We start from the raw sequence: 24,157 nt of genomic DNA on the forward strand, positions 1-24,157 counted from the left end.
TAGACCTCTACACTAGTACCCAGCCACACCTAGTGCTTAGACCTCTACACTACCTAGCCACACCTAGTGCTTAGACCTCTACACTACCCAGCCACACCTAGTGCTTAGACCTCTACACTACCCAGCCACACCTAGTGCTTAGACCTCTACACTACGCAGACGCCCCTAGTGCTTAGACCTCTACACTAGTACCCAGCCACACCTAGTGCTTAGACCTCTACACTACCCAGCCACACCTAGTGCTTAGACCTCTACACTACCCAGCCACACCTAGTGCTTAGACCTCTACACTACCCAGACGCCCCTAGTGCTTAGGCCTCTACACTACCCAGACACCCCTAGTGCTTAGACCTCTACACTACCCAGCCACTCCTAGTGCTTAGACCTCTACACTACCCAGCCACACCTAGTGCTTAGACCTCTACACTACCCAGACGCCCCTAGTGCTTAGACCTCTACACTACCCAGACGCCCCTAGTGCTTAGACCTCTACACTACCCAGATGCCCCTAGTGCTTAGACCTCTAGTCTACACCACCCATATGCCCCTAGTGCTTAGACCTCTACACTACCCAGACGCCCCTAGTGCTTAGACCTCTACACTGACCTTTCTTTGAATCTATGGCTGCTGTTTGACCCTGGTAGCCCCCTGTAGTTCCCCTGGATCTAAATAAAATGTGTGTTTACATTCTGTAGGTTCTGATAATTGCCTGTGTGTGGATCAGAAGCTCTAGTGTAGGACGGGATGTGGTCCAAGACACACAAAGTCGAAGCCCACAACTGAATAAGGCTTTAATGGTGACTGCTCAGTTTATATGGGTCTGTCCTCACCTCCGAATACAGAACAGAACGGTATTGTAGTGTTTCCTCTCCGCTGTGGCGCTAGGAAACCTCAGCATGTACATAAACGGGCTGTGAGCTTGTGTTTGGCCGAGGACAGCGGGCCGATATGGCCGCTGAGCGAGACGCCAAAACATCCTCTGTTGAGTCAAAACCCAGTGGCAGCAAGGTGAAGCACGGGACTAGAGTTGTGCTTTGGTTCACGGTTTCTCTGCCTGACATGACCCACACAGAGAAAGATCCTTCTGGAAAAACAATCTGTGCAGGAGCTGAAGTTGGACGGCGCATTGAGTCGCCTCCATAGGAGGTTCAAACATCTGACTGCGGACACCATACAAGTGTAGGACATGTGATTTGAAGAATGGCTTTTGTGATGTGCTAAAGCCATTAAAATAATTGACATTGCCTTGACAAATTAAACACTTGTAACATCAATATCAATCGGCAGTTATGAATTAAGGCTTCTCTGAAATGTATCACCTTGGGTGTCATGAGCGCTGTCTTGCTGGAGAGGTGCCTTGGCGTTTGGCATAACGAGGTGTCGTAATTCATTGACATTTTGCATCGAGGCCAAGAAGAGACGGCTCTAAAGCTGCACCGGGTCATTTTGTGAAGAAAACAAGTTCCCCTACAATACAAACGCTTGAATATTGTTTGTAATGTTGACACAAATCCCCAAAATTACTCTTTTGAAACAAAGTGAACCAACATTGCACTTAGAGGATGCTTCTTTGTATGGCAAAGGTGGTGGGGTAGGAACACCACAGACATACGGATCATTTCTAGTTTCAGGTAATACACTGCTTGTGTTTTGATTCACAGCTGTAGCTGAAGCCTGCGTGTTCTCATTCGCAGACGCTCTCAGAACTGTGAAAAAGACACTAAATGTTTTCCAAACTGGAGAATATCAACTTGGGAACGAAGAAAAAGGGAACACTTAACTCCTCCCCAGATTTTCTTATTATTTTCAAAATGGCATCCTGTGGTGCCAGAGATGATTTATTATGTCTGATTATCACTTTCTATAAATAGCATATTTTCCAATCAGGAGGTATTCTGATGTGACGTGAACAGTGGTGGGTCTGTGTTGAGGGCTCCTCTACAGTAGCTCTTGTCGTCTCCAGTAGATTTAATCTTCTCATGTGGCACATCAAATTACTTGCCTAACGACATTTATTACTGGCTGACATTCTCCAGCTTAAATATTTTCTCATATTTACATTCAGTAATGTGGTGAGAAACATGTCTTGCTACCTCAAGACCGAAACTACTTGGGAGAGATTATTGTCTTTTAATACTGCGCTTGAGCAGAGGCCACTTAACTTATAGACCTGGTCTTTGGGCTTTGGTTGTAAAGACATTAACATAAATCTTTCAGCAGTGGTTTCAAAAACAAAATGTAAGAAGAAACTTGAACTCTGGGCTGTAGATGCCACACCTTCTATGGTTGCAATGCAATCTTGTTGTATTTCTGTTAAAAGTCACTAAACACTGAGGCTTTCCAGTCTCCCGAGAAGAACCTCAGGTACGTTTCCATAGTGATCTAGTGTGAACTACTCCTAGCGCCGCTGCAGGCGTTTACCATAGAAGGAGAATGTGCCGTGCTGCTGTTTCCTCCCTGCGGTGATTAGAACAGGAAGTGACCACACTGACCACGCCCCGTTTGGCAGCGCCAGCATCGTGACTGATTTCCTGTCGGTTGCCCCTGGAGACGGAGACAGGCAGTCCAGCAGGGCTCCATTAAAGCCAATTAGCAAGAATGTGTTCTAAAACTACCGTCAGAAGCCAACTCCAACCCACCAACTGGCACTAATTATGGTGCTTTTTTAAAGCCGAAATTACAGGAGTCGGGTGTTTAGGAACTGCTTCGTCATGGAACTCTCTCTTTCTCTGTACAGGGTCAGCGGGGTTAGTGGGGGTTATGAGGGGCTGCTTTCTCCTCAGGCCACCAGATTATAAATCTCTCAGCTGGTATGTTTTGGGGTTTTTGGTCGGGAATTTTTCCTCTGGCAGAAATCCACACAGCAGATTTTACTTGTCACACACCAGTTAACATAAACAGCATGTAGATAAATGCCCAGATGATACGGTGTAGGACCAAACAAGGCTCTGCCGGGCCAAGAGCTGCAGGATAAAACTCCCCGATTGTCACAGTAATGGAGTGATCTGACCTCTACTTAAATACCTTTATTGTATACCTTTACTGCGCTGCTGCCAACTCAACTCCAGCTTATTTAAACAAAATGGCCACACGTTGCCAGTTCAAACTAAGGACTGAAGCTTGAAGTGATTTCTTTGTCTCCCTTTGATCTCTCTAGGTTCCCGACAGCACAGAGCCTAGCCCCAGCCCCGCAGCCTGGAGAAGGCCGAGCGGCGACTCGCACCACCTGGGGAGCTCCTATGAGCGAGGATCCAGGGCAACGGGGGCCTCCTCCTCCTCCTCCAGAGGAGAAAATTGGTCCAGCAGGAGTCAAGGGTCAGTGGGCAGAGCAGAGGGGAGGAGTGGAGCGGGGAGCCGACCCTGGAGCCAGCGTCCATCTGAACATCACTAGGCCAGCCTGGTCTGAGCAGGATGTCCACAGCATAGAGGCCAGGTAGGATGTCGGTCTGTCTCTCTCACTCTCACTCTCACTCTCACTCTCACTCTCTCTCTCTCACTCACCAGTTTTCACTGATTTTTGTTTGACTCATAATAGTAATTCGCTGCCTGTTGTTTACACTCCTCTGCCCGGAAAAAAAGTCTGTCTGTCTGGCTGTGTCTCTTGTCTGTATCTATCTGTCTGTCTCCGTCTATCTGTCTCTCTCTCTCTCTGTCTGTCTGTCTCACATGTGCATCAGAGAACAGAGATAGTTATGGCTGAAGAACTGCTAGAAGAGCATAGTGTCTCCTGAGAGTCTTTGCCTCCTGACCAGAGTAAAGCTGTCCTGAGCTTTTAATTAAAGGAATCTGAAGTTAATTACGTCGACTGCAATGATGTCAAAGCTCCCTCAGGGTAGCATTCACGCCAAACTAACCAAAGCCTTTACACAAAATGACCATACAAGTCCGTTTTGAAGTCCCATGAACAAGAGAGGACATACTTTCAGTTGTATGACAATGTTTGGTGTTTATATAAGGCACTGAAAGACCTTTTCCTCTCGTTTTTCAGAGAGCTGCATCAAATCTCCAAACTGCACGAGGAGGACCGATCCCCAGCCTCCGTAAAAGCCGAAAAAAAATGTCTTCAGCTTATCACCGCCATCCTCCAGGTGACATCATTAGCTGCTTCTTCAGCTGGCCTAAAAAAAGGAAAAGGAAAAACAGTCACAGCCTATACAGAACAACTACCGACTCAACATCCCTGCTCAGATCTTCCCAAGCCCGCCTGGTGATTGACCTATCTCACACCCTGCCCTCTTTTCGTGGATCCTCCAATCACAACTGTTGCTTTCCACAGTTGTGATTGGGGGATCAAAAAAAGAGGGTGGAGCTTGAGAGGTCAATTAACTCTCGAGTGCACAACGAGACCCGAACAGCCCCTCCTCTTCACTACCCTTCTCTGTCCTGGACGATGCCAGACACACTCCTGTCCTTTTTATGGACACAATACCAGATGGCGGTTCTGTGTTCTGCGATTATACTCTTTACGTATTAAAGAGTCTCCACTACTCGTACCCTGTTCTGGAGGGGGTGGGGACACCTCGCCAGCCCATGTATCCTCTTCTGCTTCTTCTATTGGATGTATGATAGTGTAATAATCCTTAGACTTGACAAGGGAGAGGCCGACATGCTCGGGGTGGCTGAAGATGTTTATGTGAGAGGGGGAGAGGGAGGGAGACGCTGTCTTTTTTAAAAGGAACCGTGACGGAATTCTTGACCGCCACGTTCTGGGAAACCGATACAGTCATGTCACTTTTCCCTTGTGCTCGAGCTGGAGGTTAAATAACTTTTCATCGCTGAAGAGACAAACCCGTCCATATTCAAAGACTTCTTGCAGAGGTGGAATGTCGTGCAGAGTTCTTAAAAAAACTAAGACGATCTGGACCCTAAATGTGACCAAAAACAGGAAGTGAATTACTCTCATTGCAAATGTATATCGTCATATTTACTTTCTCATACCGTATTCATTTTCTCTAATATTCTCCTTTGGCTCACAATAGGATATAACATCACACATCTTTCTACCCTGAGATCTATTCTAACTCGTACATTGGTGCTTTTTTAGCATGCTGTGGCCATAAACTGGATTGAACGTGGGGGTCGGAGATAGTCTGCATGTTTCTAAGTACCAGTAAAAGAATATGAAGAGCACTTTGGACTCGGCACGCGCTCTGCCTTCAGAACGGCTGACTGGCCTCGGTTTGGAAGGACACACACACTTTTTCATAGACTGTTACCATTTTAACCTGTTTTTAATGCAGTTTTCACTGATTTATGTTTGACTCATAATAGTAATTCGCTGCCTGTTGTTTACACTCCTCTGCCCCTTCGCTCCCCATCGTAACCATATCAGGGCAGGAAAGAAATGGACGTCTGCCGCCTACAATGGAATGCAACGCACTTATTTATGAAAAGGTTGGTTATCATCTGGAACCCGACGGCAACTCCTGCGGTGCTTTTGCTTCTTCACTGTGGTTGTTAAGTGTCCTCCTTCATGCAGTTTGAGAGAGAGCCGTGGCGAGAAGAGAGGCTGTCTTTGGAACGGAACTTTGGAACTCGAAGTACCAGCAAACTTGGCCTGGCGAGGTGGACCTCAGCGCTGCTGTGAACCTACATGCCAGTCATTCATAGGAAGAAACCTGGAGTTGGACTTTGTGTTGTACAAGTCTCCACATGGAACTGTCAGTCGAACTTGTATGTGACTGGGTTCGCCGTGCGAATCGTCTCTATTCTTTTTTTTTTTTTTTTATATAGAGGTGTATTATATTGTTACAATATAGAATCTCAACTTCTGGTTGGTGAGTAATGGAGGATTATATCTAGTCTCCCATTGGCTGTGGCTATAGTAACCACAGAGGTGCCAGAGAAACACATATTTAGTCATTGGCCAGTATCAAATGGGATTCATTCCCTTGAGGTCAAATGTTTTACAACCTTGACAGTAGAAATGTGATGTATCTGTTCTACATCATCCATCTCTGTCTGATTGTCCTGTAAGGTTGGGCCCCTATCTATTTCTGATACAAAGATACATCAATACTCCCAACAGGCAACACTACGTAAACCTAGTATTGTATGGTATGATGCCGCATTGCTTCTGGAATGCTGCTGAGAATGGCCCATCGCTTCGCCGCTTGATATTTGCTGTGACAGATAACGGCGTCAACACCTCCTTTCCGACTCCTAACGTATGACATAACCCACGGTATAGCATAACCATGCCTGTGTGACCTAGGAGAGTTGCAATGCGATGACCGACCAACACCGCTTGAAGCTCCGCTTCCATCCCTTTCTGGCCTCCACTGTCACGGGTGGTCGGCGCTCTGGTGTTGACAGAATTGACACCGTCTCGATTCTGTAGGAATGTTTCATCTCGGCGCAGTGGCCAGTTACCCAACCCCCCCCCCCCCCACCCCGCTCAGCCTGTTCTACCAGCCACCCGCCTTGTTTCTTTATTATTGTCAGGGTTTCATATTTATTAGTCATATGCATCCGTGTTTTTTAAATTGCGACGATGTCAGCGTGGTGACGGGGACCCTAGTCTGTGACAGTCCTGTAGTTTTTAAAGTTTACAGATGATGGAAAACGGGAAGAGATGAGTCATTATAATGCAATCAATGGAACACTCCACCCATAATGTCTGTACAACTATCTCAAGAGTCGTCATGCAGTATTTCTTATGTGCGATGATGAGAAGTGATCATTTTATAGTGGCTCAAGTCCCAGTACTTAGCCGGTGAGTCCAAACTAACTGGTTAATTTCCCTTTGATATGTACATTTTTATATTCTGTCACTGATTATTCATGTTGTCGATATTACTCTACTCTGTCCGCTCTATAGAAATGATAACATATATTGGTGCCTTGAGTCGGAAGGAGAGGAGTGGGCTGTCCAATTAAATACAGTGATATTCCAGTCATATTACAGTCCGCTATACTTGCTGTATGTACAAATGACGTGAATATTGATTGTAAAGTTAGATTATTATTTTCTTTTTTCCATTTCATTGTGATGTGGATGAGACTGTTCTACTGTTCCAAGTGGGTAAAAAATATTGAAGATTTTCAAAAAAGAAAAGAAAAAGTTCCCCCTGAGAAAGAAACGTCAAGAAAAAAAATTCTCAACCCAACCCAACTTCAAATAAGAATGTAGGCCGCGCCGCCCAAACAGCTCTGCCCTTTGGATTTACAGAAAGTCTAAAAGTCCTAGGGTGCAGCTCTGCATCATAAAGTCTTAGTATTGCCATGTGGCTCCTTTCACGGCTACTGGTGGCTTTCTGGACATGTGCTGAAGAGCTAAACCAGAGCAGACTCACTGTTCAGAGCCCTGGCTCTCGTGAGCTAAACCAGAGCAGACTCACTGTTCAGAGCCCTGGCTCTCGTGAGCTAAACCAGAGCAGACGTACTGTTCAGAGCCCTGGCTCTCGTGAGCTAAACCAGAGCAGACTCACTGTTCAGAGCCCTGGCTCTCGTGAGCTAAACCAGAGCAGACTCACTGTTCAGAGCCCTGGCTCTCGTGAGCTAAACCAGAGCAGACTCACTGTTCAGAGCCCTGGCTCTTGTGAGCTAAACCAGAGCAGACTTAGCAGGTTTACAGGACATTTGATGATACATTTGAAAGCCTTCTTCCTCTGCTGGTGGTGGTCCTGCTACCACTCCTCATTTACCAAGAAATACCATCTCTCTTTCCCAAACCGTGTTTCTGACCTCGTTGAGTTTTTAGAGAATGCATGAGTTACTGTACTCTACTCCTCCCTCCCTCCCTCGCTCCTCCACCTCCCATCATCTCTCCTCTCTGCGAGGAACGCCTCGATTCTCAACAGTGGTGATCTGCGTGGCTAGTTCAGCGGGGTGTTTTATTGGTTGCCGGAGGGCCGTCGCTATGTGGTGATGAACCGTGGGCAGCCCGAAAGGTCAGAGGTCAGGCTCGTGTCTAATCCTGTCTCTGTCCCTCTTGACTCTGGGCTTCTAAATACAGGAGACGGAAATACTTGACGGCTTGGCAGTGACGTCCACTTTAGGGGACTGTGAATGCGGACGATATCAAGTTGATGGTGTCATCCGCGGCTCAGGTGACCACGCGCTTGTTGTTTCCATGGGAAGTTGTTATTAATATGTCAGTGAGCTCCGTTTGAAGCTTGATGAGTGGACTGGTCTGGTGTTGACTACTGTTGCCCCCCCCCCCCCCCCCCACACACACACACCAGACTGGTAAGAAGGTGCTGACTGCACACGCTTGTACGTGCACGCATATATGTTCGGGGGGTTCTGCCAAATGGCACGAGAAGCCCATGTTTCAATTATAGTGGCTGACATCATCGTAGCGAAGGGGTCATGTAGTGCATAGGTGATGCAAGTCCCGACACCCGTGCCCTTCCTCAACCCCCGACACCCGTGCCCTTACTCAACCCCTCTCCTGTTTCACTCCTCCTCGTCACTCACTCACTCACTCACTCACTCACTCACTCACTCCACCAGAACCACAGTCTCTGCTCTCTCTCTCCCCAGGTTCCCTTCCCTGTCGTTACCTCTGTATAACCTCCACCGTTCCCCTACTCCCTCCACACCTCTCTCGCTCTCTAACCGTGTCACTCCCTCCCCATACTTCCTGACCTCCCTACCGCACCGTCACACGGACCCCCCTCCTCCCCTCCGTTATACCCTCTGCTCCCCCCCCCCCCTCTGCTGTCACATCTTGAGGTCTCCCCCGCTGATTCCCTGCAGCCCCTCAGAAGGGAGTCGGTGGTCGGGGGTCCCGGGGAAAGGCCCAGCTGTCGGAAACTGTAGGTTTTATGTGCGCTGGAGGAATCCCACCCGGAGACAGGCTTCAAAGAAAGCCAGGCTTTTTAAAGGGCAAGGCTGAAACCCCATCCTACGCTCTGCATGTCTGCCGGTCTGCCTTACGGGGCCCCGAAGTACACTAACGCCACCGCGGCAACTGTATCATACATCCCGCTCACATCCAGCACTACCTGGCTGGACGCTTGTGTTCCAAGAGGGAGGACCAGAGCGTGGCCTTCACCTGAACTTCCGGTTTGTGAGTTCCTCTGTCTAGTCATGTGTCCCGGGCTGCATCACATTGTCCACACTGTAACCGTTGCATATAATGGTCAGGGCCTGTAGAATGACATCATCATCGTGGAGTCGGGTCGTCACAGGTTTTAGGAGTTCAAAGGTCAGAGGTTCTATCGAAACCCGGCTGGAGGTTGTTGTTGTTGTTGAATGAGGGTAGTAATTCCAAGTCCTTTGCTGGTTCAGATCATTAAACACGATTTGCTGCTTTTGGAGGAGATTATGAATTATGACCGTAGATGATATGGTCGTAAATTTCGTATACGAGGAAGTAAAGGTTATGCAAAGGAATGCAGAATCGCCTGCCTCTAGGTCAACTAAACGGTTGAATGGAATCTTCCAAACGTCTGGTGGTATGTTGTATAAGACATCCTGCTATTTACAAGTAATTTTTTTCCTCCTATACAAAGTAGCCCAGAATGTACTTGCAGGAGATGTGAGGGATTGGCCGGGAGATGGTAGTGAGCTGGCGCTGGTCCACAAAGGCCTCTATTGTGAAGCCAGGGTCATGGTGTCGTTGGATGGCGGATGCTGTAATCTGCACTTAACCAGCACTTAACTTTAAGACCTGATAAATAAATAAAAAAAGTAAAGCCCCCTTAGTCACCTTTGTCAAAAGTTGCCCTGCGTTTTTTTCCTGTGTCCCAGGATATGTATCTCTTCTCAGTATATCATCGCTGAATGTATACCGTCGTCAAGAGATGTGTGAATAAGTAATTATGTGTTTTTGCACCAGCCAAATTGAATTTTGTATAAGAAAAGTTGCTTGTCGGAACAACTATTTACAAAAGAAAAATTACTTAATAGATTGAGAAAGGAATTATGTGGAAGTAAGTAAGTGAGTAGAAAATAAAAACAGTTGCCATGGTTTCTTGAGGTATGGCGCCCTATTTATGCCTTTGTCTCTCAGCCTTCTAACGTGCCAAAAGCATTCCACAGTATTTCCAGTTTACAGGTATGGAGACAATGCCAGTGTTTCCCCAAGATGGACATCCTGTCTCTGAGACTATTATTACTGACATAAAGGGGAAATATTCAATTTGAGGCTTTTTTTGTTTGTTTTTGTTTTGTTTTGTTTATTTTATTTTTTAATTATTATTATTATTATTATTATTATTATTATTATTAATAAACAAAAGATGTCTTATTTTGGAAGCTGTATCGGATAGATTTTATTTAAGGAAAAAATTGTGTAATTTTGTAAAGTGGGCCTTATTGAAATATATTTAGTATTTGTCCTCTTTGATTTTAAGAAGGATATTTTTTGCGAGATCATGTATCTTTCTCATTGTTATTGCACTCCTGGAGAGTAACTTTTCTTTTTCCTGTATTTTTTGTTGTTTGTTTTAATGCACATTTTCTCACGACCTGGGGGTGTCATGACTGGCTGTTTATGAGTCAGAAAGAGAGAGAGAGAAGGGGGGCAGGGTTGTGTCATAGTCATTGAAGAATGAGAGCTATGTGTGTTTTATCAGAGCCGAGCAGATCCGCGGCTCTGAGTGGTTCACCATGTGTCGTCCTGTTCTCTCAGGAAGGAGTCTCGGTCTTCCAGGTTCTTCGCTACGCTGTTTTCCCTCGCTCATAAATTCAGGGTTTGTTCATCTTGTGTGCTGTATGTTTGTAAGTGCTGCCAAAGAGAGAATCGTTCAGGCCTTGAGACACACACAGACAGACAGACAGACAGACAGACACTCACACACACGCTCTTTATGATTCAAAACACATTTAAATACATATGTGAAACTGGATCTCCTCTCTCTTACTTACACACACACACACACACACACACACACAATTCAGGCCTCTACAATCAAACCCAGGAGTTGGAACTCAACTTTTTTTTCCCGATATAATGCAGTGTGTTTATAAATGGATTATGTCTGTTAAAGAGGAGAGGGGGCAGACAGACGGAGAGAAAGACAGACAGCAGTGACAAAGAGAAAATGTATGTTATGAAATCAGATCAAAAGGGTTTTATTATTATTATTGCAACGAGCGCTGCTGCTCCATGCTTCTCAGTGTGTCAGATCTGAGGCGGACTGTGTGGGGTTTTTATTTTCTCTGTTCTAGACTAAATACATTGTGCATGTTTAACATTTCCACGGCTGGCGCACTCTGCATGTAGATCTCTCCAAGCTGCCAACTGTACAGCGGACTATGTATGTATTCCAATAAAAATAAAAAACCAACCTGTTTGTAACATGTATGCGTTGACACTTTTGATTCTATGCACCAGGTGGCTGTTGGTTATTCTTGTGTTGGGGGGAGGGGGGGGGGCGGGCGAGACCCACCCATTTAATGCTGTTAAGGTCTTTCATCTCTTTAGTTAACCTCTGCCAAGATTGGATTTCACAGCAATACACTCTGTGTGTGTGTGTGTGTGTGTGCGTGTGTGTGTGCACGTGCACAAGGGTGGGGGTGGGTGGGTGGGTGTCAAAGCCCATTGTCTGTGCACTTGAGGCTTGGATGGAGAATAGAGAGCACTTCCCGACAGCCTGCATGATAAGGAAAGCGTGCAGACAAATTGGGCAAATAGGTCAGGTGTGGGGAAAAACCACAAGCCGTTGTGGAATGCAGAGTCAGCGAACACATCTTTCTGTTAAACAGCTACGCTCAGCTGCGGGGAAGGCTGCTCCTGACTGGTGGAGATGTGGCTTTCGTAAAATAGGGCTGACGTATAGTTAATCATCTATACACATCGCCTTCTTAGGTGTAGGGCTGACTAAAGAAATGTTTCAGTCTGTAAAGAAAAGAGAAAAAAAAGCCCCAAAAGAAATGCTGAAACCTACTTTGGAGTAGGTTCCAGTGGAGCGCGGCCCCATTGACGTTACATTCGTTGTGTGGCTAACAAGACGGTAGCTCTGGGTATCCAGTACGGTATGGATTCTGCAGAGAAAAGGCCTCCACAATATCATGGGCAAATAGGAAGGCCTTTAAGTAAAAAATTCAGAATTTACCCTTTAAAAGAAACATGTATTGGAGCAAAGTGGACCAGTAACCCGGAAGGTCGCTGGTTTGATCCCTAGCACCAACAGGAGGGTGTGTTCCAGCTGTGACTGAAGGGCGGCTGGTATTACATCTATGGTGACCATCATCGCTGTGCCCTTGAGCAAGGCATCGAACCCCTGAATTGCAACAACCCTATGCTCTGACACACTTCAGCTCAGCTTGGTTCATAAAAACTAAAACACTTCTATTTTCTGATGCAATCAGTCCTAAACAAGCAGGTAGGTGGTCGTAGTAGTGCCTGCCGCCTGAAGCACGGTACTAAACAAGCAGGTAGGTGGTCGTAGTAGTGCCTGCCGCCTGAAGCACGGTACTATGGTCGTAGCAGTGCCTGCATGCCTGACGCACGGTACTATGGTCGTAGTAGTGCCTGCATGCCTGACGCACGGTACTATGGTCGTAGCAGTGCCTGCCGCCTGAAGCACGGGACTGTGTGCAAAACGTCATGTTGACCTGAATACGTGATGTGAAGTCAAACCATGGAAATGACTCATTCTCACTTCAGACAAAATGCAAATCTATGCAAGTGGAGGAGGAGAGAATGAGAAATAGACATAATTTTTCCATGCCCACAAGTTATTTGGGAAAGCCTGGTGGGGAGGAGGGGCTGAGTGTTGCTGATTCTGCAGCGGTGGTTGTGAATGGATTTAGAGGTGTGGAACTCCAGTCACATGACTTGGACAAATTTGATGACTTCACACTCTAAAATCATAAAATACTTGCAACTCGACTTTGACTTTAACACCAATGACTAGTGACTTCACTCAGACTTGTGACTTGAAAGACTTGATAGATAAGCTGTATGACTTGATAGATAAGCCTTATAAATTGAAAGTGTTAAGTGTAAGCAGGGGCGTAGCTGAAGATTCTGGGCCCCATGAAAGAATATTTGTGGGCCCGCAATCCATGCGAGCTCGCCTAAGCGCACAAGCTTAAACAATTTGGGGCATTTATTTATTGATGAAAACGCATAATATGGTTTTTACCTATACATTCGGATCAGCAGTTCAGCACCTGAACTGTTGGTGGGTGAGCCTAGTAAAGGATGTCACATTGCGTTCATCTTCAATGAATGGACCAATGCAATAGTCTACCAAAGAACCTTGAGTCGCACTAGGCTAGGCATATATTTCCCCCCTACTCTTGTGACAATGTTTTCTGATACTTAACTCAACATATAAAAGCTGTTACTTGTCCTGTCTCTCTGTAATCCCATCTCCAACACAAATACTCTACTCAAGCACACTATTAGGTTGACAGACACTTACATTTTGATGTGCTCTGTAGTATACAATCGCTCATTCTGTCAAACAGTAATAATAATAATGCAGGACCTCTTTAGGGGGGTCTTTATTCGGCATGCAACGAACTGGACATGCAATGGACCTATCTCAAACCCTGCCCTCTTTTCTTGATCCTCCAATCACAACAGTTGCTTACGAGATAGGTCATTGTCTTTCCTCAGTCGCCGATGCGATTGAGTCTCTGCGCTTGACCCATCCCGTCGTCCTTCCCCCCCATGGGCAGCCGGGAGCAGATAGGGCGTCAACGTGAGCTGCGCCCCGGGGACCAATCCAAGTGCTCCTGTCCGTCTTCGTCAAGGACACCACAGCGTTAGCGATCTGTTGTTGTGCATGTTTTTCCATTGGGTTTATCTTATCGGGGGGGAAACCCTTGCGAGCACGGGGAGAACATGCAAACTCCACACAGAAAGGCCTGGGAGATACCCCACCTGGGTACCTGGCATCATGGAAACCTGGTCCCCAAGCGGGAATCGAACCCTGGACCTTCTTGCTGTGAGGCGACAGTGTTAACCACTACACCAACAAGCACCTGTTTGTGTCTTTTGTGAAGTTTTTTTTTTAATACAGGCAATTATACTTTTGAGTCATCTACATTAACTTACTTTAGGATAATAATAATAATAATAATAATAATAAAACCATATTAATAACAAGATAATAAGTGTTATCTGGCCCCCCCCCCCCCCCCCCCAGTGCTGGGCCCTTGGAATCATCCTAAACCCCCCCCCCCCCCCCAGCTACTCCCCTGAGTGTAAGTGTTAATATGTTTGCATGTAACAGCACTTTAACTGTTCCACAGTAAGAGGGCGCTATAGGCGTAAGGAGCCGCAGCTATTGTAGCTGACGTCAGGGAGCAGGTATAAGGGATTGTTCCCTCCCCCTGTCTCTCTAGCTCTCACAGAGAGCAGGTCTAGTGGTGCAATGTACATGTGAAATAAACCACGCCAGTTAAGGCTAAAGAAGACCTCGTCATGACCAGTTATTGCTCCCCATGTCAACAGAAAGACTTGATACATAAGCCTTATGACTTGAAAGACTTGAGGAAAAGGTTGAGAAATTATGCCATAAAAATGCTATGAAGTTGAGAAATGATGCCCTGATTGGGTGGCGCAGCGGACATTGCACTCGTCACCAACGCAAGATACACCGGGTTCGAATCCGGCTGTCGACGTTGCCTCTGGCTTGGGCCGGCCGTCATACTAACTCAATTGGCAGAGTTAGCGGGTGGGAAGTCGAAGGGCGGTAGTCTGGTCGTTGTGAACAGCGACTCCTACAGGTCGGTTGGGGCGTCTGCACAGCAAAGTCAGGAAAAATGGCAGGGGCAGTGTGAGCCTCCTACACGTTACTCCTCGCCAAATGAGAGTCCGCACTGGCAGGTGAAAAGATGTGACAGGCTGCCTCCACATGTATCGGAGGGGACATGTGATGCAAGGCTTCTATCCTCCCTACAACCGGCCAGTGGGGGGCATATGCGAGCAACGATCAGGACAGGGGAGGGAGAATTGGCACGAGGTCAATTGGGATGGGGAGAAAAATCACAGAAAAAGGAGGAGAAAAAGTAGATCAAAAAAGATAAAGAAATTATGCCCTGATAGGACCAATCCGAAGGACGTATGTCAGTGCAGAATCATACTTTTTTTTAAATGGCATTACATCTGTAAAGAATGCATTAGGACTTGATTAGGACTCGAAAGCCAAAGTTTCAGACTCAGGACTCGGTGTAAAAACGTGAGACTTGGGACATGCAAAAACAACAACTGGGTCCCACCTCTGCGTATTGGACAACTGGTTAAGTGTCAAAGTCGTCTCAAGTTACAAAAACAAACAACATTTGGAGCCAGTTCCAGCGAGTAGTTTGGTACTGTGGTTAATTGAGTCGTTCATTCTTCGGAGTATCTGTCATATCATAATCATGGATGATGTCCAGATTATGCATAATGCTGTGTGGGAGGTGTTTGTGTGCGATGGAACATTCCACACCACTTGTGGCGTCTGTACTTTCATGTGTGAATCACAGATTGCTTCAGATGTGCTCAGACACGCTGAAGACTTGAAGACTTTTATAACGTTGCCGTCGTGCAAATAGCTCGTATCCCCGCCGAGACCTTTAAAACAAACAAAAAAATTAAATTAAGAAAAACCAATTTTTACATTGATGGCCGTGGTGTTCGTTTTATTCTTCTACAATGGGTTTTCAAAATGAGTTTCATGTGCCCTAGGGTCGTGAAACTCTTAACCCGTGTAAAACCTTCACATCAACAGCATTGCTAAAACTGGAGTAACAAGGTTCTTGTGTGACATGCAGTAGTCATTCTGTGGCTGTCTCTCTTGCAGAAAAGAGGTTTAATATTCAGGTTGTTACATTAAAAGAAAGGCTCATCACTCATCTTCCTGGCGTTTCTCCAGGTTTCTAGATAGATGAAAATAACCTCAACGTCATTCAGAACAAAATCCCAGTTTTGGTCACAGTAATAAACTGAGAAAAGCGGGGTTATGAGGCTAGAATACATGGAAACAGAGCCCCTGAAATACAACTCTACTGCAGATGGAAACAGACAGAGCCCCGGAATACAACTGCACAGAAGATCTAAACAATGAGACAGAGCCCTGGAATAAAACTGCACTGAAGATAGAAACAGAGGCCTGAAATAAAACTGCACTGAACATGGTAACAGAGCCCTGAAATAAAACTGCACTGAAGATGTAACCAATGAGGCAGAGCCCTGGAATAAAACTGCACTGAAGATGTAACCAATGAGGCAGAGCCCTGGAATAAAACTGCACTGAAGATAGAAAGAGCCCCGAAATAAAACTGCACTGAAGGGTCAGAATCCCATTTTAAATATCTCTCATTCCTCAACCCCAGAATCCCATTTTAAATATCTCCCCTCATTCCTCAACCCCCACCACTGTACCAGACACCACAAGAGCCCAGGGAACACAGATCAGTGGGGAGGAAGGTCATCACCATGTTACTTGTATAGATGTGTGTGTGTATGTAGTCTACATGGGTGCAATCCCACATCAGCACATGAGTGAGAACTCATTCTATTGGCTCCTTTCCACCCAAAAGCAGCCAAGCCTAGTAGCAGAGCGGCTGCACTCATTTCCAATGTAGTTTTTTACCTGTACGTAGTCATTTCCAATCTCTCACACAAACACACCACAGGTCACTTTAATCACATGAGAAGTCACTTTAAAGGAAAGAAAAAAGGTAAAAAAAAAAATGTAATAAAACATAACTGGAGGTTTTTGTATAGTATACAGTAGTTAGGATAGCGTAGTGTAGATAGGACTCATTGCCTTTTGTATTTTATCTTAGTATTTTTATCATGTCTATTTTATTATTTGTATTTTTTGCACAATCGAAGCGGGCATGGCCACCTTCATTTCACTTTATGTCTTGTGTATGTATGTGATGAATAAACCTCTTGAATCTTGTAGAGGAGTATGCAGTACCTCACAGCTATATCGGAAATGAATTGAATGCAGACGCACTGCTAGACCTGGCTGCTTTCAGTTCGTTGAAGAGGATAAGCCTGCGAGATGAAGACCTACACACAACACAGGATACAAGTATACAGACCCAATTCTTTTAAGTCTTTTAATAAAAAAAAAAATTACAAAATATAAAAAAGGTATGTAAATGACAACTCCAATAAAATAATATACTTCAAACAGACTGCTAAATGGTAACATTCATAATTTTCTTTTTTTCAAAATATCCTCTATCTTTTTAGCATTTAATACAAATACGCTCTATTTTCACTATACTATGCAACCTAAATGGGGACGTGATATTTAGGAGGCATACGAGTACTATAGAAGGAGATTTCATTCAGCTTTAAACCTGCAGTGCGGAACTTCTACATATAAATGAATGTCCGTAACGTTCAAGCTCTTTGCCAAATGAGTTCACGCGATGCTGATTAAACCCATCACCAGCCAGGGAGATGTGTGTATTTCACAGTATATACATATGATTTAAAAAAAAAACTGGTATACTGCAAATTACAGAGAGAGCTTTACCCAATACCTTTCAGCATTGTGTGAACTTGTTCAGTTATATGTAAAAGTCCCGCACTCCAGCTCTAACAAACACAATGTCCTTGAGAACAACATTGCAGAGGTAATCATCTCATCGATAGAAAAATAAAATAAAGAGTTGAATGGAGTGAGACAGCGCTACAGAGTTGTACCATCTGCCTTATAGGTCAACAGTTCATGGTGCGAGTGTATGTATCACACTTTTGATAATGCTCATGTGGGACACATGACTGAAATGCTAGGCTCTGCAACCCTACCTCACATGAATTAAAAAGCACAACCTATGCTCCCCCCCCCCCCCCCCCCCCCAAAGTAGAGAGTAGAGAATCGGGGCACAATGCAACGCATGGAGCTGTATCAGCTTAGCATCAGACGCATCACAACATTTAGAACCGTCCTCCGTTAGGAAAAGCCAGTGGTTGTAGTGCCAGTTAGTGTCCAGTTCTATCCGTCTGTTCTGCATTGACTACAGTGTTCTGTTCAAACTGAAATAAATTACAATTCTGCACAACCAATTGTCCCAGCGGGGACAAATAAAGTTTAACTTGAATTTAGCAACAGGTACGTAAGTCACATCTCAAAGTAAAGTATCGGGGAAGGGGAAGGTTTAGAGTCACCAACATCCCCGACTAAAAGCCAATGCAGATGCTCAAATGAAGGATAATGTCAATTCAAGATCAGTAGCCTGGTCTGCGTTTTGGAAAAGCAGAATGACGCTAGAGAAGGCTCTACTGGTAATAAGTGGGACGCCGAGAGGGTTTTTGGGGGCTCCAGATATGTTGACAGCATACAGGTAAAATCTCTATGCTACCTCATTAATTGACGAGGTAATATGGGAAGAGAGGGAGGAGGGAAGGGTGTTTTAGACAGCGGGCGTTGGCAGGGCCTGCTGTTGCTGCTGCTGCTGTTGCTGCTGTTGTTGCTGCTGCTGCTGCTGCTGCTGCGGGATGTTAGCTACAGTGGGCGTGGCCTGTCTGGGGAGTGTGTACATGGCACCCAGGAACTGGTCGGCGATGCGCCCGGCCTCTCGCAGGCCACTGAGGAGGGCGCCGTGGACCGTGGCCGGGTAGTTTCTGATGGTGTGCTCCCCGGCGAAGAACAGACGAGGCACGGGCTGAAGAAGAGGAGAAGGAGGGAAGAGAGAACGAAACAAAATATATTATGTTATAATGACTATTGGGATGCGTTGCCGTGACATGACGGGGAGTTATGAGAGGGCATGTGGCTGGAAGAGCAGAAGAGAGGCAGAGGGAATAAAGAGATGGAGGGGGAAGAATGACAGAACACATCACCGCTCGGCACATAAACACCACTTCACATCAATCACCACGACAACATCAAAACAACCAACACACATCTGTGTTGGGAGGCAAACTGGTCTGCCTGGGTCTGGTCAAATACTGTGGGCTGGCTAGGATGCCTGCTCTCCAACTCACTCGCTCGCTCGCTTGACTTGCATTTGGACTCACACAAACACTTATACTGAGAGCCACACATATCCACCCACACACGAGTACAAACACACACCGACGTGCACACTCATACATGAACAACATACAGACTCAAACCAGGTGTCACACCGGGATTGACAGAGAGAGCATGTATGTGTTTACCTGTGAGGCTCCTGGTATGGCAGGGCCTGGCGTGATTGGCTGGGCCATAAGGTCATAATCGTTACCAGACGAACCTGCCGCCACGTACGAGTAGGAGCCCCGCGCCCAGGGGTCGGCACGCCAACGAGTTACCACCGTTTCCTTGGGCTGCCATGGTGACAAAACAACAACAACACAAACACACAAACAGGGCTCTTATGAGTTTCCATGACGATATTAGAAGTAGCAGTAAATGGTTAGACGGTAAAAGGTTCCAACGCTGGCCAAGCACACATGCGATTTCCTTCCATATGAAACCATAGTGAATGATTTATAACGACTGGTGGTTTGGGATATGATTGCCATCCACATAAGCTTGTGTGTGAAGCGGTGTTGGTTTAGGGGTCCATTCAGTAAGTGACTTCAGGCATTCCAGTCGAAGGAATTGGAAAGACCTGATAAAATAAATCACTGATGGTTCAGTTGAATGAAATATAAGCACGGCTCTGTGTGTAGAGAGCCAATGTAGCGGAGCCAACGGTGAACCAAATCCATGAGCAGCCATTGTGCTTCCGACTGCTGTATTGGGATGCACAGTTGTATTGGGATGTAGGTTTGTACATCGTAATTTGTTCAGAGCGCCTCGAGTGTTGGAATGACATAGAAGAAAAGGATGCATGTGAATTAGAAGGAATATGAGTGTGGTGTTCCTTCTTACAGAACATGTGCACACACATACACACACCTGAGGCACAGCGCTGCTTCCAAAGATTCCTTTAAGGATGGCTAGGCAGCGTCCAACTATTACATCATCACTGATGTTCTCCATGATGCCAGCAGCCTCACCGGCCATCAGAGCAAGTAGGATGGGGGCTGACGGGGGACAAAAAGGACAACGGTTAAAATAAAGAGTACTACTACAATCACATAGTCACAGGGGGGAAGGACACACCTACATATAGCACCAAATTCTTCAGATAGTTGCCATACCTGAGAAGAACTACAACCCACTGCACGTGTGCAGCACTTTACCCATATCCCAGTATGGTGGTATGTTTTGCCATTATGTTTTGTGTACAATTTGGTTCAGTAGGTGTGCTAGAAGGGTACTGATAAGGTACCCAAAACACATACGCATACGGCACTGGCTCACTTCCAACAGATACTGGCTCACTTCCAAAATCCACTGCAGGCAGAGGATATATCATCCTCAAGTTCCTCTCCTGCACAAACAGGCTGGAGACTCTGCAGCGTTTTGATGGTAAACCACAGGCTGTTGGTACTGGACTGGACTGTACTGGACCCATAGCAGGCTCAGAACGGCACAGTACTTGGATGATAGAAAACCTCCATATGGTCACCTTTGTAGAGATTCCAGAAGAGGAACAGCTCTCCTCGACTGGCTGTGGTGGATCCCACATGACCAAACAGGTTGACACTTGGGTCCCAGAACACACGGTCAAAACACAGCACCACCTACAGGAAGGAGCAGGAACAGCAAAGGATTAGTCACACATTCAACACACAAACACTCACATACATTCCTCTTAATCATCCATTACTGTCTCTGTGAGAAGATTAGCGAGAGACCATTTGATTGGGCTGAATGGGTTACGGTCCATACCACGTACTTGCAATGTCATTGAGTTAGAATCTGGCTCGAGACCTTTGTTGCATGAATCCCATAATTTTCTACTGCACTTTCAAATATGGCAGAAATGCCTAATAAATAATCAGAAATCCACTTCCTGGACTGTAAATTAATTGATCATAATTCCCGCCAGAATTCCATTGATGTGCATGTGATCCTGAAGCAGAGCCCCCTCTAGTGGTGATACTGTGGTATAACCAGGTCACATTGCATAATAATGCCGCATTCTCCTCTGTGCTGCAGCAGAATTAGGAGGTAAAAAAAAACCTCTGCAGTGGATGACGATGATCCTCCGTGTGAGTGAGTGAGAGCTACAGATGACAGGATGGAGTGATGAGAGAAAGCGCTCTGATCGGATTACTAACACATTCATTGGCAACAAAGAGCCTCCACCCACATGCCAACAGGCTCCGTGACTCTCCCCTCTCCCCCTCGTTCTCTGGTCCTATTTTTAAGACTCTTGTTTATCTCGTCCTCTCAGTCCCTCTCTCCATCCCTCCACTGGAGCCCAGATGTAAACCAGGGTGACCAGCTTTGCTCCAGGCTATTTATAACCTGTTCTCTGCACACTGAGGGCAAGGAACACCTGTTCTGATTTATGTGTGCTCAGTGTGTGTACGTCTATGTGTGTGTATGATGAAGCACATGAGCCAGAAAAGGCTCCACTGAGCTACTGGGCACACTGGGGGAGTGACACATTTTGCTGGGATACAAATTCTATAACTCTCTTGCGGCCTCGCTAGTGATCCAGTTCCCAGTGAACGAGAGCGTTGTATTCACTCCAAGAGCCCAGTATCGGCTTGAAGGTCAAGTAGCTGCTGAAGGACGCTGCAGCCAGGCAACAATCGTCCCACAGGAATTCAACACCTCCATCCACACGGATGAGAGGAACTGGAGCCCGAAAGCTGATTTTAAAAACATATTGTACACCTTAGTGAATCAGGCAAAACTATACTATCATGGGTTACTTGTACATAGTAGATAAAGATACTGAGTCTTCAGGATGAGTTACAGAAGTAATGCCTTTGAGGTCAGTGTGGAACGGTTTTTAATTTCTGTAAATCTCTGTCTATTTATTGCTTTGACTAACAACACTGTTTATGGATCCTTTTACATGACAACGCACGTGCACTTTGGACATGTATTTTTTGCAGCAAACAGGATGTTTTATCTTTTAATTTGCACAATCCATACTTGGCCTCTATGGATGTGTGTTGTATTTGTTTTGTCTGTGTCCTGATTGGTTATTTATGCTATTGAGTGAGGTATTCTATTCAGTGGTTCCCAAAGTCGGGGTCGCGACCCAAAGGTGGGCCGCGAACAGCCACGGGTGGGCCGCGAGATGATTTATAAAAAAAAAAAAAAAAAAAATTTCATGCCACTGAACTTAGAAGCAGGCCAGGACAGTGTTTCTAGTTGTATTCTAAAATTCTATTCTATTGTATTCTAAAATGTGACTATATGGTTTTATATTAACTTAATAAATAAACAAAAACGAAAAATCTACTTATTTCAACGAACATTTCAAACTAAATAACAGATTATGCACATAAAATGCTGAAAACAACCGAAGCAACAATAGTATTTTAATAAGGCTATTGTGCTGAAGGGTCTGCAATTAGGTAAAATTAGACCTAAAATAATCCCCCTTTAAGTTAATATGTGGGAGTTAAGTTATTATTTACCACATAATGTTACACTGCTGCCTATTGATTGCATCTCAGGTTATATGACGGTGCTGCCATCTAGTGGGCCAGAGGTGGTTTAGTGTCCCCTCGTATCTGCGTCACTTCCTCTCTATGAGCTTATTGACGTTGAACTTGACCGGACCAACGGAAGAGAGCGGACGTACACACGGCGTTGCTCTCGTTAACGTTATAGTTTGACGGTGACCAAGTATGTAAAGTGGCTTACCAAGCGGACATTATACCACCAAGAGAGAGTGAGTTTTAGTACCCAGCTAATTTGATGTTTAGTAAACGTCTGGGATTAGCATATTACAGCAGACTATAGTATTCCCCATCTATCGTTACCAGTTAGCCGAAGCTAGCTAGCTCGGCTCTAATACCTAAAGTAGCTTCGGCTCATGCTTCGATAGCTGCTCTGTACTGGACATATCAGTCGATATATAACACAGACCAGAGAACATTTAGATAAGGTCTGTGTCGCTGTAAAGGGACACAACTAGTCCTACGAAGTAGCCATAGCAGTAACCTGTGGTACAGAGGGGACCAGCGTGTCTGCAGCAGCTGTCGGCGTGCGCCGTGCAGCACCACGGAGCGGAGCGAGACACTCGGACCACCACAGCGGAGCATCTGGTCTGCAGGAGCAGACTAGTGGCGCCTATTGGACCGGGCAGCGTCTTCCCGCCCTCATCAACACGCAGCGGTCTACTACTCCTCATCACCTCCATCTCTCTCATCCTGCAGAGGGAATTGTTCCTCTGTCACAGTGGTAACCGCGGCAACGTTTGGCCAGAACACTTTATTATAACTATTTGGGCGCCCATCTAAATTTAGTAATAGTATTTAATCAGGCTTTGTGTAATGTGATAACAATATTTTGTATGTATCTTTTTCCCCTTTTTTGCTTATATAAAAGCATTATGTTTCAAACAGTTTCCTCGCTCTTTCTAGTTTAGGTGACTCCATTTTAAGTTATTCACTCAGTTGTGTATTTGGTACAATTAGTTTAAGAGTTAAGGCATCCTACCACACCCCCTAAGGTGATAATTATATACAGTCCTCTAAGCTCCCGCACAATTTGGTCCTTCGAGCCGGATTTAAACCAGATAGGATGTCACAAAAGAGCGAGGTAGGTTCAAAGGGCCCCCCCCCCCCCTTCCCTGAAGGGAAGACACGTGCTCCTAGGGAGCGTAGATTACCCTCCCGACTAGATGACTGTGTCCTGGGTACACCCAGTAGCCCTAGTTCGGAGAGCAATCAGCATATGCTAAACACATCAGCTGACCGGACAGTAGGGGACTTTACAACCCAGACGGCAGGCACACCCCAGTTAGTAGAGGGTGCTGCTGCCACACCACAGTTAGATCAGACGGCAGGCACACCCCAGCTAGTAGAGGGTGCTGCTGCCACACCGCAGTTAGATCAGACTCTGAGAACAGAGTCAGACCCGACTGACACCCCCCAGCGGCCTGAAGAGAAGAAGAGACACCAGGTGGCAGTCTCGGGTAGTAAAGACATAACTACCTTCTCGCCACTGGATACCGCCAACCAAGATGAGTATGATGAGCAAGATGAGTCTGAAGAAGAAGAGGAGAGTGACTCAGCTGAAAACGACTCGCAACCTGGAGAGGATATCAATCCCCCAGACAGAGTGGAGCTACGCGGCAGGCAGGACTTCAATCACTTCCAACCGGGAGAGTTCTTCCTAGACACTCGCAGAACTAGTAGGCCCCCCAGCAGAGCACAAAGCAGAGGGAGCGTTACAAGCCAAACAGAATTCATGTTCCAATGCATGCAACAACAACGCGAAGATGCGCTCGC

The 24,157-nt window shown here is 45.9% G+C and overlaps 2 protein-coding genes across 7 annotated transcripts in view; one reads left to right on the plus strand and one right to left on the minus strand.

Annotated features, from left to right (window-relative positions):
- Nucleotides 1-11,249, plus strand: part of luzp1 (leucine zipper protein 1) — a 103,060-nt gene extending 91,811 nt beyond the window's left edge. For all 3 annotated transcript variants that reach the window (XM_084310675.1, XM_084310677.1, XM_084310676.1), the window contains 2 exons: nucleotides 3,158-3,433; nucleotides 3,989-11,249. In XM_084310675.1, the coding sequence (XP_084166801.1) occupies nucleotides 3,158-3,391 (234 nt within the window). In that variant the 3' untranslated portion in view covers nucleotides 3,392-3,433; nucleotides 3,989-11,249. The remainder of the gene's footprint in view (nucleotides 1-3,157; nucleotides 3,434-3,988) is intronic.
- A 6,456-nt stretch (nucleotides 11,250-17,705) lies between these two features.
- kdm1a (lysine (K)-specific demethylase 1a) overlaps nucleotides 17,706-24,157 on the minus strand; it is a 56,714-nt gene continuing 50,262 nt past the window's right edge. For all 4 annotated transcript variants that reach the window (XM_084310969.1, XM_084310967.1, XM_084310966.1 and 1 more), the window contains 4 exons: nucleotides 20,362-20,476; nucleotides 19,746-19,873; nucleotides 19,022-19,168; nucleotides 17,706-18,522 (listed from right to left, as the gene is read on the minus strand). In XM_084310969.1, the coding sequence (XP_084167095.1) occupies nucleotides 18,271-18,522; nucleotides 19,022-19,168; nucleotides 19,746-19,873; nucleotides 20,362-20,476 (642 nt within the window). In that variant the 3' untranslated portion in view covers nucleotides 17,706-18,270. The remainder of the gene's footprint in view (nucleotides 18,523-19,021; nucleotides 19,169-19,745; nucleotides 19,874-20,361; nucleotides 20,477-24,157) is intronic.

Source organism: Notolepis coatsorum (assembly GCF_963971535.1).
Source record: "Notolepis coatsorum genome assembly, chromosome: 3".
Lineage (NCBI taxonomy): Eukaryota > Metazoa > Chordata > Actinopteri > Aulopiformes > Paralepididae > Notolepis > Notolepis coatsorum.